Below are 17794 nucleotides of genomic sequence, written 5' to 3'. Positions count from 1 at the left end.
AAAATTCAGTTCGGGGAATTTTTACAAACTGAATACACTAATGAAAGCAACACCCATGTCAAAAAATGTATCACCAGCACGAGAGAGAAATGCCTTTACGCCCCCTCCCTTCCCCTACCCATCATCTTCCTTTTTTATTTTACTATAGATTGGCTTTGCCCAGTTTTCTATTTCTTATAAGTGAAATCACAGAGTATTTAATTTTTACCTATCAGGCTTTCTGTACTTAAAATTTTGTTTAGAACATTAAACTCTACAGATGCATGGAGTTGTGAGTGGTTTATCCTCATTGGCATATATGTATCCATTTATAAACATACCACATTTTCTTTATCCAATAATTATTAGGAATTTTGACAATTCTAATTCGGAGGTATTATGGTCTTTCGGGGAACATATAGATGTATTTCTGTTGGGTTAGTCTATCTGTCTAGAAGGAGACCTCTATGGTTTGTGAACCCAGGATTAGCTCCTACGCATGTCTAAATCTGGCTAATTTTGGCAGCCAGCTTAAATTATACTAACAACTTTTATTTAAATAACAAAATAAACTCTAAGGCACTCTAGTATACCAAAAAATAAAAACATACTACAGAAGATCATGTAAAAAGCAAGTGTACATAGACAAGGGTGTCAAAATCTGCTGTCTGAAGGCCAAATTTGGGCCCCTTCCTGGTTTTGTCCTTGGGGTTTATTGGAACACAGCCATGCTTGTTCATCTGGGGTGACTCCGGCACTGTGATGGCAGAGGTGAGAGGCGGAGACAGACCTCTGTGCCTAGAATATTTACTCTGTCCCTTCATGGAAAGAGTTTGCTGGCTCTGGCATAGAACTACCTAAGTATCATTAGTTGCAAAATAAGCACAAAAAAGGACATCACTGTATTTTAAATCTGATCATTCTGACACGGATGGAGGCTTTGTTATTTGGGACGGCATCAGATGCAGCATCAGAGAAACCACGCCCCCCCCACCCCCCACCCCACCCCGGCCTCAGAATCCCTGGGTTGGCACTGGGGACACCGAGGAGGAAGGAACGAAGACCAAGTGGGTGCACAGCATCTCTAGCTTCTGATCCCTGGGTGTGAGACGTTAGGTCTTTTCTGGAAGGCTGTGTAATAACTAACACAACAGTAATCCTACACCACAGCTACCCTTTCCGGGTGGAGGAAAGCGGACTCAGCGACCGCACGCTCTTCCTCCCACCGTTTCAGGGAATGCCTTGATTTCCTCAGGCTCCTGTCCTAAACCTTTGTGTTCCACAAGTACGCATCTGCTTGGCAGCACGGAGGGCAGAGAGAAAATAAATGCGTGAGGACCCGGGCGTCCTATGTTCCCCCCACTGCTCTGCAATCATGTTACAACTGAAGGAACCTAAGAGGTTCTAAAAGTAAACTTCAGCTTGACATTAAAGTTTAATTAAGACTTGTGGAGGAGCTGCCTAGAAATAGACATTTATAAAATATTCTGGCTTGTAACCAAAGCATTAGTCACTGAGCACCTTTGGGAAAGAAGTTGGCACTTAGACAAGCAACAGAAGGTGAGAGCACTGCATAAACAGCTAGGTTCCAAGACAACAGCAAATTAAGGAGAAACACTGTGTTCACATTTCAGCAGCCAGACTCCCGGTTTATTTTCCATTTTTAAGCTATTTTGCCACATTACCACAATGACGATATACATCTTACTGTATCTGGATTCATTAACAGGGTGCCCTCAGAAAGATACCCACCAGCTTTTTATGTGAGACAGAAGAAAGGTCCAGGTGCACATCTGGAAGTGCGACAAGGCTGAACGGAGCTTTCCCCGGGAATCGTGGTTCATTCTTCATTAAAACATGCATAATGCACGCTTGAAATTTACAAAGCAGCCCAGAATCCACATAATTTAAACAAATCAAGGTACTGTGTACATAGAGAATCATAACTTAATAAGTGAAAAAGGAAGACTAGAAAAATGATGGATTTCGGCAGCAGGCTCTAGGTTTTCCCTAAGTGAACAATATTGTTTTATTTTGCAAGAAATTCTCCCCATGTCTTAGGATAATGAATGCTTTGATAAGATGAATTAGGGCTTCACGGCTAACATGTTTTTAATCAAGATGCTAGAATTAAATATAATGCAAATGGAGATGTTACCTGTGTTGAGGTCCAGGAGTCATTTATTTGACAAAAAACAAGCCTGCAGCAAGTGGCCTACAAGCCTACATGTGAAATGGTGCTTTTTTGCTACTGACTTCAGAGAAAAAGAAAATACTGGAAAATTCTCATCAACTAAGATATGTCAGTTAACTAACATTTAAGGAGTCTGCCTTTGGCCGACTCCTGGAGATCCCAAGAAGTAGAAGAGGAGGCAGAAGGCAGTACTCCCTTGCTGTTGCAGAAGAGAGGCCCCTCGTTCAGCTTCAGGGAATGAATTATGATTGCTCTACAATAATTCATGGATGAGCTTGCGACAAGGTCCTGTAAATCAGAGTAAGAGGTCTGCTAAGGTGATTCCGTTCCTCGAAGGCAGCCTCGAGGGGACACAGAATTTTGCTTTTACCCCTTTTCTTTGGTTGGCAACCTTGATGCTGCTACAGTCTTTGGGGGACGATGAGGGAAAAGCCAAGAAAACGGGGAGAATAACCATGCATGTCCAGATTTTGGTAGCTGCCTATTAAGCCTGTAGCCACCTCCTGCTTATTACACAAAAACAATTAAGTGCCTTTATTATTTAAGTTACAATTCACCAAGTATTGTCAACTGCAGTTAAAAGCGGTCCTGACACAATGAACGCACTTGCGCAGGAAAAGCCTTCATGGCTTACCCAGGATGCATGACTGCGGTAGAGAAGGGAAGCAGTGTCATCTAGATCAGTCATTAATATGAAAGACTTGATTTTAAACTGTCTACGTGAGGGCTAATACCTGCTACTGTATTTGTAATCTGGATAAAAATCATATTTGCTCATCTTCGTTTTGTCAGGCAAACTCATACAATCGGGGCTGACGGTCCCGAGAATTTAGACCTCTGGTTAGAAGCCTCAAGTTAATGAGCACGTGAGACAGTGTGCGCCCCGCTGCCTGGCTTGCTGTGGGCCCTCTGTTACCGCCGTTCGCAGAAACTGCTGCTCTTTGCTGTGGAAATGCACTGACCGAAAGCGGGTCTGCGCTCGGAGGCACCTCAATGCCCTCTGTGCCAGAGGGGTTCTGGTGGGGAGAATGGGCCGCAAGCGTTGCCGTGCTTATTATTCCTGAGCAGGGAGAGAGGACTTCTGTGTGGGAGAGGCACAGTTTGGTCTGATAGATGACAATTGATCCCAAGACACAGCACTTTGTCGCAACCCTTCACTGGGGGCCTAAGGATCCATGAAAAGAGCTTTCACGTGAAAACTCCTCAAGTCAGTATCATTTACCTAACGGAGATGGCCTGTAACTTTCCTAGTTGATGCAGAAGATGGGGAACTTAGACCTCTTACTGGCATCCATGCCACTTCAAACCTCATGAAATGGCCACCTATCGACCCAGTCCATCAGCGGCTTTCTTGGGACAGAAAGAAACCTTCAACTCCAGAGAAACCACCGGTCCACATGCAGAAAATGCCAAGGATTCAGTGGCAGTATTTCACATTATGGCCAAACTTTTTTTTTTTTTTTTAAATCATGGTCTACCCATATCCCAGTAACAGTGTTACCAGAAATAACTTCCACGAACCTTCACGTATTTCAAGCTTTGTGCTATGCACTTGGTTTGCAGTATTGCATTTTACCTTTGAAGCAACCTTCTAGAATAGGAATGATTTTATCTTCTGATCAAGGAGGAAAGAGGTTTACAGAGCTGAAAAGGCTTCTTTAAGAAGGCCATTCAGCTAGTAAATGGTAGATAAACTTTAACCAGATTAGCTTGACTAGATCTGAAACTCTTTACCACCACCACCACCACCGCATTGCTTCCCAGATTTTAGTTTGAAAAACCACTCATACCCCTTTTAATACTTATTTCTGTCCTGGTGCCCCATAGATTCTGATTCAGATGTTCTGGGGCCTAGAAAATTGCATTTCTATTAAGCATTACAGGTGATTCTCATGAAGGTGACTCAAAGCCCACACCTTCAGAGATGCTGCCTTCCCCACCACGGGCTGCCATTTAAAATCGTAATGGATTTGACAAACGTCAAGAAATATTATCACTTCAAAGTAAAAAAAAAAAAAAAAAAGTAGATAACAGATTTTCTTATTGTGAGAAAATATGTACTGAAGACAAATTATTTCATATCTTATTAAGATGTGTTTTCATTCTTCAGGAAAGAACTTAGGGTTATTAGTAAAATTTTTATATAAACGTCCCTGTCCCATTTTTTCATAGGCCAGTGTTGGTTGCAGAGAATGATGACAAAGTGGACAGTGGGAGTGTCTGATTTAAGAAAATGAAAACACTACTTATTTATAGCTTAGATAAGCTTTCACCTACGTAGCTCTTCTTATCAGAGGCCCATGAGCAAAAACACCAAGAAAACTAAGCATCTGAGGAAGAAAATAAATACATGAATGGGGAGGCTGTAAATTATTCGTCTAATAACTCAACAAAGGCCCCACATTACATGCTGGGATACAAAGTAGTTAGTAGTCATTGTTTTTGGACTCTCTGAGCAGCCAATCTGGATAATTTAAGTATAAAGTCCAATTATAAATCAAATAGGTTAGGGCTTCTTGGCCCTCAACTGTGGATGCTCAAGGCTATATTGGCATTGCCTAAGTGAAAAGAATTAATTTATTCTCTGCCATATGTGATCCCACCCCAGCAGGGTACTCAACACTGTTTGTCAACCTTTTTACTCATTCCTACCCCATTTATCTTAACAGCTATTTTGAATCTTTTCCCATTCTCTTCAAGTTCCCAAGTCCATCCTCAAAGCCCTCACTTTCCATATATTAACTTACTTTTTATCCCGGCCATCCCTGATTTCTCTGTATTTCCCTTCCTGCCACTTTGAGATTTCTTAATTTTTGTCAAGCACCTTTTTCTTCGCTCAAGATAAAGACAATCTTAACTTCTCTCCAAAGCTAACTCCTCCACCAGAGTCTGATCCCATTTTATGCTGTTTCCTAAGGACCTTGTTCTATTCTCAGCAAACAACCATTAGTCACCTATAGCACTCCAGGCTCTCTATTAGGCACTGGGAACACTCAGATGAAAAGACAGAAACCTATCTTGATGCAGCTCACAGGACAGTGTGGAGACAGACAGTAAGAGCAGTGAGCGTAAATGCAAAAGGACCAGGGTCACAGGACTTGTGTTCCTGTACTTGGAGACAAAGAAAAACAGCTGAGATTTATAAGACAAATGAGAGTTAATCAGATAGATAAGTAGGAGGAAGAAAAAGATACAGAGGCTTGAGAATGCCTGGTCAAACAAGCATTCTGCCATTCATGGAAAAAAGTCCCTTGGCGTGGTTGAGATTTTAAGTTTTAATGAGCCCTTGGAGCCCTGTTATCAGAATGTATGTTAGAAGGTTCACACTCGGAGTGCCTGGGTGGCTCAGAGGGTTAAGCCTCTGCCTTCTGCTCAGGTCATGATCCCAGGATCCTGGGATCAAGCCCCACATCAGCTCTCTGCTCGGCAGGGAGTCTGCTTCCTTCCCCCTCTCTGCCTGCCTCTCTGCCTACTTGTGATCTCTGTCTGTCAAATAAATAAATAAAAATCTTAAAAAAAAAAAGAAAGAAAGATGGGGGGCGCCTGGGTGGCTCAGTGGGTTAAGCCACTGCCTTAGGCTCAGGTCATGATCTCAGGATCCTGGGATCGAGTCCCACATCGGGCTCTCTGCTAAGCAGGGAGCCTGCTTCCCTCTCTCTCTCTCTGCCTGCCTCTCTATCTACTTGTGATTTCTCTCTGTCAAATAAATAAATAAAATCTTTAAAAAAAAAAAAGAAACAAAGAAAGAAAGAAAGAAAGTTCACATTCTGGAAATACCACAGTTGAGGATTTAGAATATTATAAAATCAGAGGTCAGAAGCCCAAAGAGCTGCTGACCCAGGTTGGGGACCCAGGAAGGATATTGAGTATCTGGTTTGGAGCAAGAGTGGTAGAGAGAGAGAGAGAGAGAGGGAGGGAGAGGGAGGGAGAGGGTGAGAGAGGGGGCGGGGTGGGGAGAGAAGCATGATATATAAAATACACCTGTAGGTGGTAGTATTACAGAATTTACTAATTTACTGTACCTCAGGGATAAGAAAGAGAAAAATGCAGGTTGAGCTCCAGGTTGTTGGCTTTGGAGACCAATGGTTGTGTCACCGGTGGATAGTGACTGGGCACCCAAGAGGACAGGACAGTTGCATGTGTGGGTGTGAAACTCAGATCCTGATCTGAGCATCAGCAGTGTAGACAGGCCAGGCGAGGTCACAGCTGTGGGCACGATCACTCAGGGAAAACAGGGGGGTGTGAGAAAGGGGTGGGTGGACAGGTTAGGAAGCCAAGAGAGCCAACATCAATGATCCTCAAATGACAAGTGAGAAAGAGCTAGAGAAGTTGGAGGGGAACCCGAGTTTGATGGCAACGTGGAACTTAAAGCCAAAGATGTGCAAAAGGTGAAGGGAGCAGCTGCCGGCGCTTCAGAGGAGAGAGGAGTCCTGACAGAGTCTGGAAAGTGCTCCAGGCTTGAAGTCCATTTCCCTCTTCAATTTAGTTTTTACTCTGCCTTTGACCCTCACATGTGTTTGTGTCGTCCCATGATTAGATAAATAACGACTTTCATCACCACATAGAAATTGTTCAGTTGAACCTACTCCTCCCCAGTATATGCTTTTTCCCTTTGAACTCAGACTCTCCCTTGGCTATTACTGCAGTGAAATTTCCATCTTAAAAGTTGCCAGGAACATCCTTTTCTCACCCACCAGTCACATTTTCAATGCTAGTTCCCATGACCTTGCCCCAGGCATTGTGCTATCTGCGCTCTCTATAAAATTTTACAATATGAAGTCCCTTTTTCTGTATTTTCCACTGGCTCTTTCACTATGGATTTGCTTGTCTTAGTTCTCTGGGGATACCTTTACAGTTTCCCCCAGGGACTCCCTATTCTTGTGAAGATCGTTAAATAAAACTGTCCCCTTCCCAACTTGATCTCTCATTCTTTCCTCTGTGAAATTCACATTTCCACACATTCCCTACCCCAGGCCCCCTCATGCTCACAGATCGCTAATGTGTAGACGACTTCCAAACAATCCTGAACTAGATTTTCAAGTGGAAAGCTGCATGTAGAAATCCCACCAAATTCAACATGTCCCAATTTAAGCTTGTTTCCTTTTTATCCCCACCTCCCCCAAAATAATTTCCCATTTTCCTGTCCTGTCACTGATGTCTCTGTCCCCTCTTTCTTTCTGTACGCAATCAGCCCTCAACCTCACTATGGATTCTCTCTCTGGTCCTCATTTTCACATCTTCCCTCTAGCATGCAGACCGATTTCAAAACAGTGTAGTTAGACATGATACATTTGATAAAATTGCAGCAGCCAACATTCAACTAATTTTCACTGTATGCTAGGTAGGCACTATTCTTTGCATGATATGTGGATTATCTTTTTACTATTCCCTCTTCTATGAATTTAGACAAGCAAGGTGGTTTATTCCCTTTCAAATATTCTCATATACATTTAGGGATTTCTTTTGTACATCAGTCTGACTTATGTTACCGGTTTTTGGATGATAAAAAACCCAAGGATTATATGTTACTGAACACTAGCTCATTTTGCCACCAAAACTCTATTAATAGACTTACACCTGTCTAAAACATAGTAACAATCATGATAGCTCAAGGCACAACTAAATCCTGAAATATCTTCTGAGCGGTCAGTGAAAGATTAAAATATGCTTTATAAAATCTTGGTGCTCACATATTCTCACTGTTCAAAAACTGGTCATCTCTGAGTATTTATGTTCTGTGGGTGACAAATAGATTACTTATTACCTCTTACAAATAGATTACTCTTTCAGGAAAGTGTTGTTTTTTTGTTTTTTTCCCCCCCGCAATTCTTTGAATGCTGCTAATCCCTAAGGAATAGTTCTTAGTCCTTTTCTCTTTAGAACCTACAAGCACACACCCATTGCCCATCTTGATGAATAACAGTAAATTATACTTACTTTAAAAATCCAAATCTCGCAGAAACCTGTAAATCAGCTGAACAATTTTCATGGGCACAAAATCTTGCAAAGTTTATCTGGAAATAAAACATAACAGTATTTTTTACGGTAATTCAACAATTTGGGATACCTCTATTCTTAAGCATAAGACATCTATGACTTATTTTGCCACTTTTGAATTAGTCACAGGTTCAAATGACAACTGTAGGGCTAAAGGAACTGATTCTTCCAACAGGTAAACTGAAAGCCTAAATTTGTTTAATGGAAAACATTATTGCTTCCTTTATAAATTGTTATGGGGAAAAATGAGTTTAATAAAACTGAGATAAAGTTTTAGAGGTAAGTGTTTAAAATCTGTGCTGCCAAGATGTTCTTTGCTGAGTTCCTTTCAATTTTCTGGTGCTACAGTTTGATACTACATATTACAAATAAACATGGCCCTTACTTTTCACAGATGGTAGGACAGTGGGCTTATATTTATTGAAAACAGTAAAATATAGAAATTTAGAAATTTTACTCTGAGGACACATTGAACATAGTAATAGTTGACACTCAGGGTTCTAGAATCTACTTAACTCAGATCATTTTAATAGGACCCAGAGATACTCAGAGGTACACGGGAAAACCTGAGGTATAAGATAAAAAAAAGAGTGGAGAGAGAGAAAAAGGAAGCTGAGAGGAACAGGTGAAAAGGGAGAGATGCTAGGAGAAATCTAGAAAGTCAGAGGAGGAGCTAGGTTCATTAAATGGAAAATGACTAGCATGTTGTCAAATAGTGCATCCGACCACAGACTACCTCAACCTGGTGAAGCAGAAGGGAAGTGCAAATCTTTCTCTAAATGATTAGGTAAACATGATTTTTTCCCTATCACTCTTACCTGTAAAGCATGGTGCTCTAAAAACCCAAAGGTAGAATTTTATTCTAATGTAACTACACGTTGCCAGGTTTGGGCTTATGTACTTACAACACTGTGGTTTTCATTATTAAATGTAGTTAAGAATAGTTGATATTGACAACTGAAGTTCAACAGAAGGGTGAAAACACTGACTTCTGTAGATCTACCATAGATATATTCATAAGGGTATTGAGAAAACTTGCCTTGAGTTATTATGTTCACTTGATCTAGTGTTCTAGAGAATCATGAGTGTCAGCTCAAATTGCTTCAAGTGACTTAGTAGCAATTTGTCTAGACAGGATATGAACTAGCCCTTCAAGTGTCCCTTCTGCCTTCTACATTCCTTGTGCCATGAGCAAATACTTTTTTTTTTTTTTTTTTAGATTTTATTTATTTATTTGACAGAGAGAGAGAGAGATCACAAGTAGGCAGAGAGGTGGGCAGAGGCAGAGAGAGGGGGAAGCAGGAAGAGGGTGGGGGTGGGGTCGTCTGGATCCCAGGACCCTGGGATCATGACCTGAGCCAAGGCAGAGGCTTAACCCACTGAGCCACCCTGGCACCCCTAGCAAATGCTTTTAATGAATGTTTTTACCATGCCCTCAAACATCCTGTTGACTAGGTCTTCGTGTTGTTGGACAGGAAAGGTCCAAACAACTGGACTCCTGGGAGTAAACGCACTGCCAGTGAACTGGAGGTATTTTGGAATACATTAGAAAAGGCTGTGCACTGGTTAGAATGCCAGATCCATCTCAAAATGCAATGGATCCTGGGACGTGGCTGCAAAGCCTGTAGCTGAATTTGAAAGAGAAATTGTTGTATAACAGAAATACTTATGTTTATAAATGAGTAAAAGCCAGCAAGGGAATTTGCCTACTGAGATATGAATGGATCTGGGTAGAGTGAATGAGAGGGAGACAAAATGAGAGAGAAGGAGTCAGAAAATGAAAAAGGGGAAGAGAAACCTCATGAATGTGACTCACTGTCATTATGAGCACTCCCTAGCAATTTATTTTCCTCATGGGCAAGGAATCAAGGAAAGAAGATTAACATCTCATGTATATGGGAAGCTATTGCTGGGACTAAATGCATATTTTAAAATATTCAGTTCAATATCCTAAAGGAAATATAAAAAATAAAGAAAAATGGAAAACAAGACATACCATAAATCTTTTTATATTAAAAAATTCATAAAAAATTTTAAAGAAATCAGAAAGATAACTCATTTCCCCGGAATTAGGCAATGTTTCAAAAAAATTACTTTAGTTACATGCACATCACGTTTTGAATAAAGGAAAATAGTCTTACTGTTTTTTCAATTATGTCTTTTTCTTTCTTCTGCTGGAGAATTGGCTGAAGTGGTGGGAACTCTTCTGCATTTCGTTTACTGATGACATGATGCCCAAGGTGGTAAGCAGCTTCAATCCGAACTGGGGTGAGGATGTCCCGCACATCTTTCTAAGGAAATTTAAAGCCTTAAGTTAGAAATAACTACAAGTATGTAAATGAAAGCATACATAGAAAGTTCCTCCATCCCTGCATTAAAGTCAAACAACATGGAAAAGAAAGTATTTACCTTTTCCTCTAAATTATTAAAATACACTGAATGTGCATATTTTTTCACATTACAAAAAGCATGTATGTTTATTAGAAAAAAACACAAAAAGAGCATAAAATTAAACATATCCAGTCTGTGCTGTAATTTTATATTTGGACATATGGTCTTTGATTTAGATATTTTCTATGCATACTTTTTATCAATTGACATAAGCATTTCCCATTATGAACTCTTTGTAAATCACTTCAAAGTACTAATCAGCATTTTATTCTGTTTAACATTTCCCTGTAGTAAACTTGTAGAAATAGGGTATCTCAATTTATTCTAGTTTCTTTCTATATGTCCCAGTAACATTTTAATTCAATTTGATTCATTTGATTTCATATTTATTATGAAATCTATTTTTCTATTATTTATGGAGCTTTCCCAATTATATTTTTAAGAAGGTTATAAATAATGTGTGGGGAAGTTATTTGTTTTATAGATTTAATCTTTTATCCTAGCCACTTTACTGAATTTTATTAGTTGTTTCAACTTTTCTAAGTTTATTATGCTTTTACACTTCACAAAGAAAATTCTTGGATTATTTATCAATTACAGAGGAATTTTACCCATCTGGGATCCATTCTGATTTCCATTCTGCATGACATTCTTTTAAATTTAATATCTTATACTAATTTTTACACAGCACTTCTCATTCATAATCTTATTTATATGTGGTCAAAAAGCCTTTTTGAATGATTTTTTTAAAAGACTTCATTTGAGACAGAGATAGCAAGAGAGCACAAGTGGGAAGAAGAGGGAGTAGCAGGCTCCTTGCTAAGCATGCAGGGCTCCAACCCAGGACCCTGGGATCACAGCCAGAGCAGAAAGCAGCTGCTTAACCAACTGAGCCACCCAGGCACCCCTTTTCTGGATGATTTTTAAATTTATTTTATTCTGCCCCCAGAGAAACAGCTCTTGAGTTCATTACACTCATTGTCAATTCACATATTTTAATCTGAGTTTCCACCTGAAGGCATTATTTTTCTCTTTTAAAAGTATCTTCCCAGGTACTTAAAGATTATTTGATTATTCACCAGCCTCCTACTGCAGAATATACCACATAGTGTCAAAATTATTTGGTAACATTCATATATACACAAACAGTAAAATAGCCGGCAGGAAAGTAACTTTGAAAGCAGTTGTTCTCGAATCTCATGCCTTTGGGGGGGGAAAAGTCAGTAATGCATAAAACATGGTACCTCTTAGAAAGCACTTAACCCGGCCCTCTCTAGACAGAAATGAGATTTTCAAAGTGTACTGAAGAAAACAGACACCTTTCTTTTTCTCATTATCTAAGTAGGTGGGCAAGTAAGATTTTACTGATGAAGTAATCTATGAGGATTTATGTCAGAATTCAGGAGACAAATTTCATGAAATAAGACATGTTGATGGCAAATCTATAAAACACGTATCTTAAGCGCCACAAAAATTAAATGGAGAAATAATCTCCATTTAATTAACAATCAGTAGTTAACAATCAGTAAAGACTATCTAGTTGGAGCTACGCAGTGTTTTCTTTTAATACTAGAATATTACTATACTTTGATGTGTGAGCTTTACGTCACAGTTTGACCCTACCTTTCAAACACCCATTTCAATCTACAGGTTATTCTCATTTTATTTATGTATTTGTTTGCTTGTTTTTAAGTAATCTCTATGCCCAATGTGGGACTTGAACTCACATACCCTGAAATCAAGAGTCGCATAGTCTACCAACTGAGACACCCAGGCACCCCGGTTCCTATTTTAAAAAGGAAATTCAACTAAGTTCCTTTTGACCATTTAAAGAGACACAAGTGCTTGCACCAGGGCTAGACATATTACCTTAAACCATAACTGAGGTTTATGTTTATTCAATTCCTGAGTAGATCCATGATTTTGTCATCAACAGAACTCCTAGTAAGTAACATTAGTGGCCCAGGTTTTTATTACCTACAGACATTTCAAGATTGGAATATGGCTTAAACATTAGTGCCTAACAGCAAATAAAGAACAGATAGTTTGTAAAGCTCATCAAGTAGTAATCCCTAACGGGTATGGGAAAAATGCCTGTAACACAGATGACGGCTATGATGTAGCAGCTTGATAAAAATCAATGAAGTAAATTAATCATGATGATCTACGACATAAAAGACTACATCTACTCTATCTTTATGTAAATAAAGATGTAATTTTTTCTTTTTACAATATTTATAACTATCAATATATGTATATAGTGGCTAAGAGCAAGTGGTCTGTAGGTATAGAGGTTCCAATCTCAAGTGCAACACTAACAACTTGGACAAATTACTTCATCTGTCTATGGCTTAGTTACCTCATCTGAAAAATGCAAAGAAAGACAATTTATGATACCTGTACCTACTGCTATGAGCATTCAGTGGCATGAGGTTTGCAAAATACTTAGCATAACACTTGGCACTTAAGAGTTTGATAGATGTTAGATAGTGACTTATTATAAATATGCTGCTTCAAAAATATAGCTACATCAACCAATCAAGAAATTAATGAATTTCAGTTTCTAATAAGAAAAGCAGGTGAACAATTAGAGGGAATAAAAGAAATAGAAAAGAAAATCAGACCATTGCCAGTCAATGAGTATTAAGTAGGAAATGAGTTAGACTTGTATTAGACTTGCATTAATTAGCTAGTACCTGGAAGATATGGAGCATGAATCAGAGCACGCAAGATCTCTTAGTACTTTTCCATTTTTATACATGGAGATGATTTTATTAAAGTACTTGATAAGTGATCATCTCAACATGAAACTTGGACCGTATAGGAATGCTGCAAATCAAGGCCCAAATCCCAAGTTATCAACTTGTGAAAACGGAACAGCTTGAAGCCCTGAGTATTACAATAGCAAACTTGATTAAATTATTCCCTAGGTGTAGGAGCTAGACAGCCACTGATTGTCCCTCCACATGTCCACTGTTTTAATTCTTCTCAACAAGCTTGCTTTGACCAAATCGCATGTTATCTAATTCATACTAATTTTCCACAAGGTCTTCTCTACATCTGGTGTATATTACTTTCATTATCCTAATTAGCTATTAATTATGCTTTTCTCACAATATATAAAATGTACGTGCACTCTTGCAAGAACTGTATTTGACAGATATTCACACTTATTTAACTTTAACAGCTCCACCTAAGACAAAGGCTAGAATATCAAAAATGTCTTGAAATGACTAAGTATTTAGGAGGGAAAAAGTACATTTGCTTAAAATTCTTCATTTGGATGGGCATGTGCTATCTATATTAAAGATAATGAAGATTCCATGCCACATTTTTATGGACAATTACATAAAATAGTTCAACCCACAGGCGTGCAAATGAGCACATGTCTGAAATTACACAAAGTCCACCTTCTTGTTTGACTTTTACAGAAATTTGTATTTATGGCCACTTGAGGACTGAGCCATAGGCCCGTGTCTTCCTACTGTGTGTATGCAATAAAAAATCCAAAGGGTGGAGCCAGAAATGTTTACAAAGTTTACTGAATGAGAAAGGACACTGAGGTATAGACATTGCAACGTATCTATGCATGGGTCTGCTGTGTGGAAGGAAGACTTTGCGGGATACAAAACCGAAAGTCTATACCTCTGTCACAATTCATAATAACCCAGAAATCCACACGCAGTGTGGGGGATGAGCATTCTGATGGATGTATACACAAGTACAGAAGAAGGAGGGCCACCAATCTACAGTCAAAAGAGGATGAGAAGGTCTCAGGAGAATTTTAAGCAAGGAATATAACCAGGTTTATGATTTTGAAATACCCCTCTGTTATAAATGTGGGAAATGGATTGGGGAGGGAGAAGGAAAGGCAGAGGCACAGACTGCAACTGAAGCCACCACTTGTGACGATAACTGCTCTAGCTAGTCAGCTTGGTTCAGGGAGTGGAGAACGGTCTGGCACTACCAACACCTTGAGGAAAGACAGCACTCCCAAAGCAGGTGCTAGAACTGTAACACCAATACAACATTCTCAGCTTTTCCTTTATAGAATTCTTTAAACAGCACTGAGAACACATCATCTATAAATTTTAAATATATTTTTGATTTCTACCTCATGTAATGAGTCAGATTATCTCTAAGGAAGAATACAAACATGCAAAAAGTAGTATTCTGTCTTCAAAGATCTTGCAAACTAGCAAATAATTAACATATGCTGGAATAATGGATCCAATTCTTGACTACCATAACATCAGGATAGTTGCATAGGTGGGATGTACTTAGATTTTCAGCAGAAATGTATGCATATATGGATCAGTTCATAGTCTAATGTGTAGACTGAGCTATATAGTTGTATAGCTGAACAATATAAACAAATAAATAAAATATAATTTACTAATCAAACATATATTCATTTCCTGGAAGTTATTTTTTAAAAAGATGGGCTTTAGAAGTCACCTAAACACTTACATAACAAAATAAAATTTCTTGATTTCAGAAATCCAAATATCTAGAAATTTGAGAAGTCAAGGGAAAGAATGAACTAATCTACTGTATATGTAGGCAGGTTGATTTCATAATTACACAACATGCTAAGGGCACTGAACTCACTGGGTCTCTGAATATCAATGCAGACAGGCATTCTTGGTCTGATGACTAAGCTATGTATTTCTAGCTTTTACTGGAAATGTTGCAAGCAGGGTGAGAATCTTGTTACTTTATTTGTTGTCCCACTTTACCACCCCTTCTCTTCTCAAACATCAGTGAATATTTTGATGTAGAGATTCCATCAAGATCAACCAAAAAAATCTCTATAAAAGCCTTAAGGGAAGTCTCAGTCCATCATAGCTACTCCAACATTCCTAAAAACTGCTGCCAATTGTTAATTGAGTTTCCCTAAATCAAAGCAGCCTCAAAATTATCCCTTGTTCTAAGAACTTGTACTAAGAAATCACTAAGATCTAATCAAGTTATATGTATGAATATAGCAAAGACAGAGATTCATTGTCACATATATATATGGACAAGAAAACATTTTCACAGTGGGAAAAGTGACATCTAATAGAAAAGCCTTTCAATAGATAAAAACACTATAAAGGTGTAAAAAACTTAACATTTCCACTGGAAGAAAACTATGACAGGGGAACAATTTCAAAGGTAGAGGTAATCACATAATAAAGGAAGTAGATTAATCACTTATGAAACCATTATGGAGGTTAAAACACAAAAGGCGTAAAAATCAATTTTATGTACAAAAATCAGTCAAGGAACTCACAAAAAAGTATGCAAATTATAACCTTATATACATACAATGTGGAGGATGGGGTAAAAATGTAGTGCTTTTAGAATGGGTTTAAATTTAAATGACCAACAACTTAATAGAAATTGTTACATACTTAGGATGTTATATATGATCCTCATGGTAACTGCAAATCAAACACCTATAATAGATAAACAAAAATCAAGAGACAAAAACCCAAGTGTAACGCTAAAGAAGGCCATCAAACTACAAGGGGAGAGATCAAGAGAAGAAAGGAGCAGAGAACCATAAAAACAACCATAAAACAAATAATAGATGGCAATAAATACGTACCCAACATAATTACTTTAATGTAAATGGACTAAATGCTTCAAAGGACACAGGGTGACTGAATGGATTAAAATAACTAGACCCATCTATATGCTATATATAAGAGAATCACTTCAGACCTAAAGATACATGCAGACTGAAAAACAAAGGGGTAAAAAACATACACATACATGCAAGTGAAAAAAAAAAAAGCTACAGTAGCAATCCTTCCATCAGACAAAATAGACTTTAAAACAAAGATCGCAGCAAGAGACAAAGAAGGCACTATATAAAGTGAAAATCCAACAAGATGATAAAACAATTGTATCTATGCACCCAACAATGGAAGCACGAAAATACACAAGGCAATTATTAACACATAAAAAGGGAGAAACTAATGGGAATACAGCAATAGCAGGGGACTTTAACACTCCATGTATATCACTGGACAGATCATCCAAACACAATAATAACAAGGAAATAGTGGTTTCAATGACACATTAGACTAGATGGACCTAACAGATACATACAGAACATTCCATACAAAATCAGTAGAATATACACTGTTTATAAGTGCATACGGAATGTTTTCCAGGTGACATCACATGTTAGGTCACAAAACAAGTCTCAATAAATTTAATAAGACTGAAATCATATGATGCATCTTCGTGGACCACAAGAAGATGAAACCAGAAATCAGTTACAAGAAAACTGGAAAAAATGCAAACACATGGAGGCTAAATAACATGGTACTAAATAATAAATGGGTAAACCAAGACATCAAAGAGGAAATAAAATACATGGAAAGCAATGAAAATGAAAACACCATGGTCCAAAATATTTAGGATGCAGCAAAAGCAGTTCTGAGAGGGAAATTTTGTAGTAATACAAACATACCTCAAGACACAAGAAAAAAACTCAAGCAAACACCTAAAGGAGCTAGAAGAATAAGAACAAACAAAACCCAACACTAGTAGAAGGAAGGAAATAATAAAAGATGAGAGCTCAAGCAAATGAAATAAAGACTAAAAACCACAAAACAATAGAAAAGATAAGGAGCTGGTTCTTTGAAAAGGTCAACAAACCTGGTAAATCACTAGGCCAGACTCACCAAGAAAAAAATGAGAGAAGACCAAAATAAAATCAGAAATGAAAAAGGAGAAACCACTGATACCACAAAAATATAAAGGATTGTTAAGAGAATATTATGATAAAATTATATGCCAAGAAATCAAACATAGAAGAAAGGGACAAATTCCTAGAAACTTGTAATATTCCAAGACTGAATCAGAAAGAAATAGAAAATTTGCACAGACTGATTAATAGCAGAGAAATTGAATCAGTAATCAAAGAACTCCAACCAAAAGTCCAGGACCAGGGGATTTCATGATGAATTTTACCCAGCATTTAAAGAAAAGTTAATGCCTATTCTTCTCAAACTATTCCAAAAAAATAGAAGAGGAAGTAAAACTTCCAAATTCATTCTATGAGGCCAGCATTAGCCTGATACCAAGACCAAAGAAAGACATTACAAAAAAGAAAATTACTGGACAGTTTCCCTGATTAACACAGATGCAAAAATCTTCAGCAAAATATTAGCAAACCAAATTCCGAGTAATACATTAAAAAAATCATTTACCAAAATGAAGTGGCAAATCATTATT

At 38.1% G+C, this 17794-nt stretch overlaps 1 protein-coding gene across 2 annotated transcripts in view; it reads right to left on the bottom strand.

The window, feature by feature from the left end:
* ITGA4 (integrin subunit alpha 4) overlaps positions 1–17794 on the bottom strand; it is a 77603-nt gene that overhangs the window by 16464 nt on the left and 43345 nt on the right. For both annotated transcript variants that reach the window (XM_044242468.1, XM_044242469.1), the window contains exons 16-17: positions 10312–10461; positions 8111–8187 (exon numbers count right to left, since the gene is read on the bottom strand). In XM_044242468.1, the coding sequence (XP_044098403.1) occupies positions 8111–8187; positions 10312–10461 (227 nt within the window). The remainder of the gene's footprint in view (positions 1–8110; positions 8188–10311; positions 10462–17794) is intronic.

Source organism: Neovison vison, chromosome 3 (genome assembly GCF_020171115.1).
Source record: "Neovison vison isolate M4711 chromosome 3, ASM_NN_V1, whole genome shotgun sequence".
Lineage (NCBI taxonomy): Eukaryota > Metazoa > Chordata > Mammalia > Carnivora > Mustelidae > Neogale > Neogale vison.
Note: the sequence above shows the minus strand (reverse complement) of the source record. Positions and strands in the feature narration are given on the sequence as shown.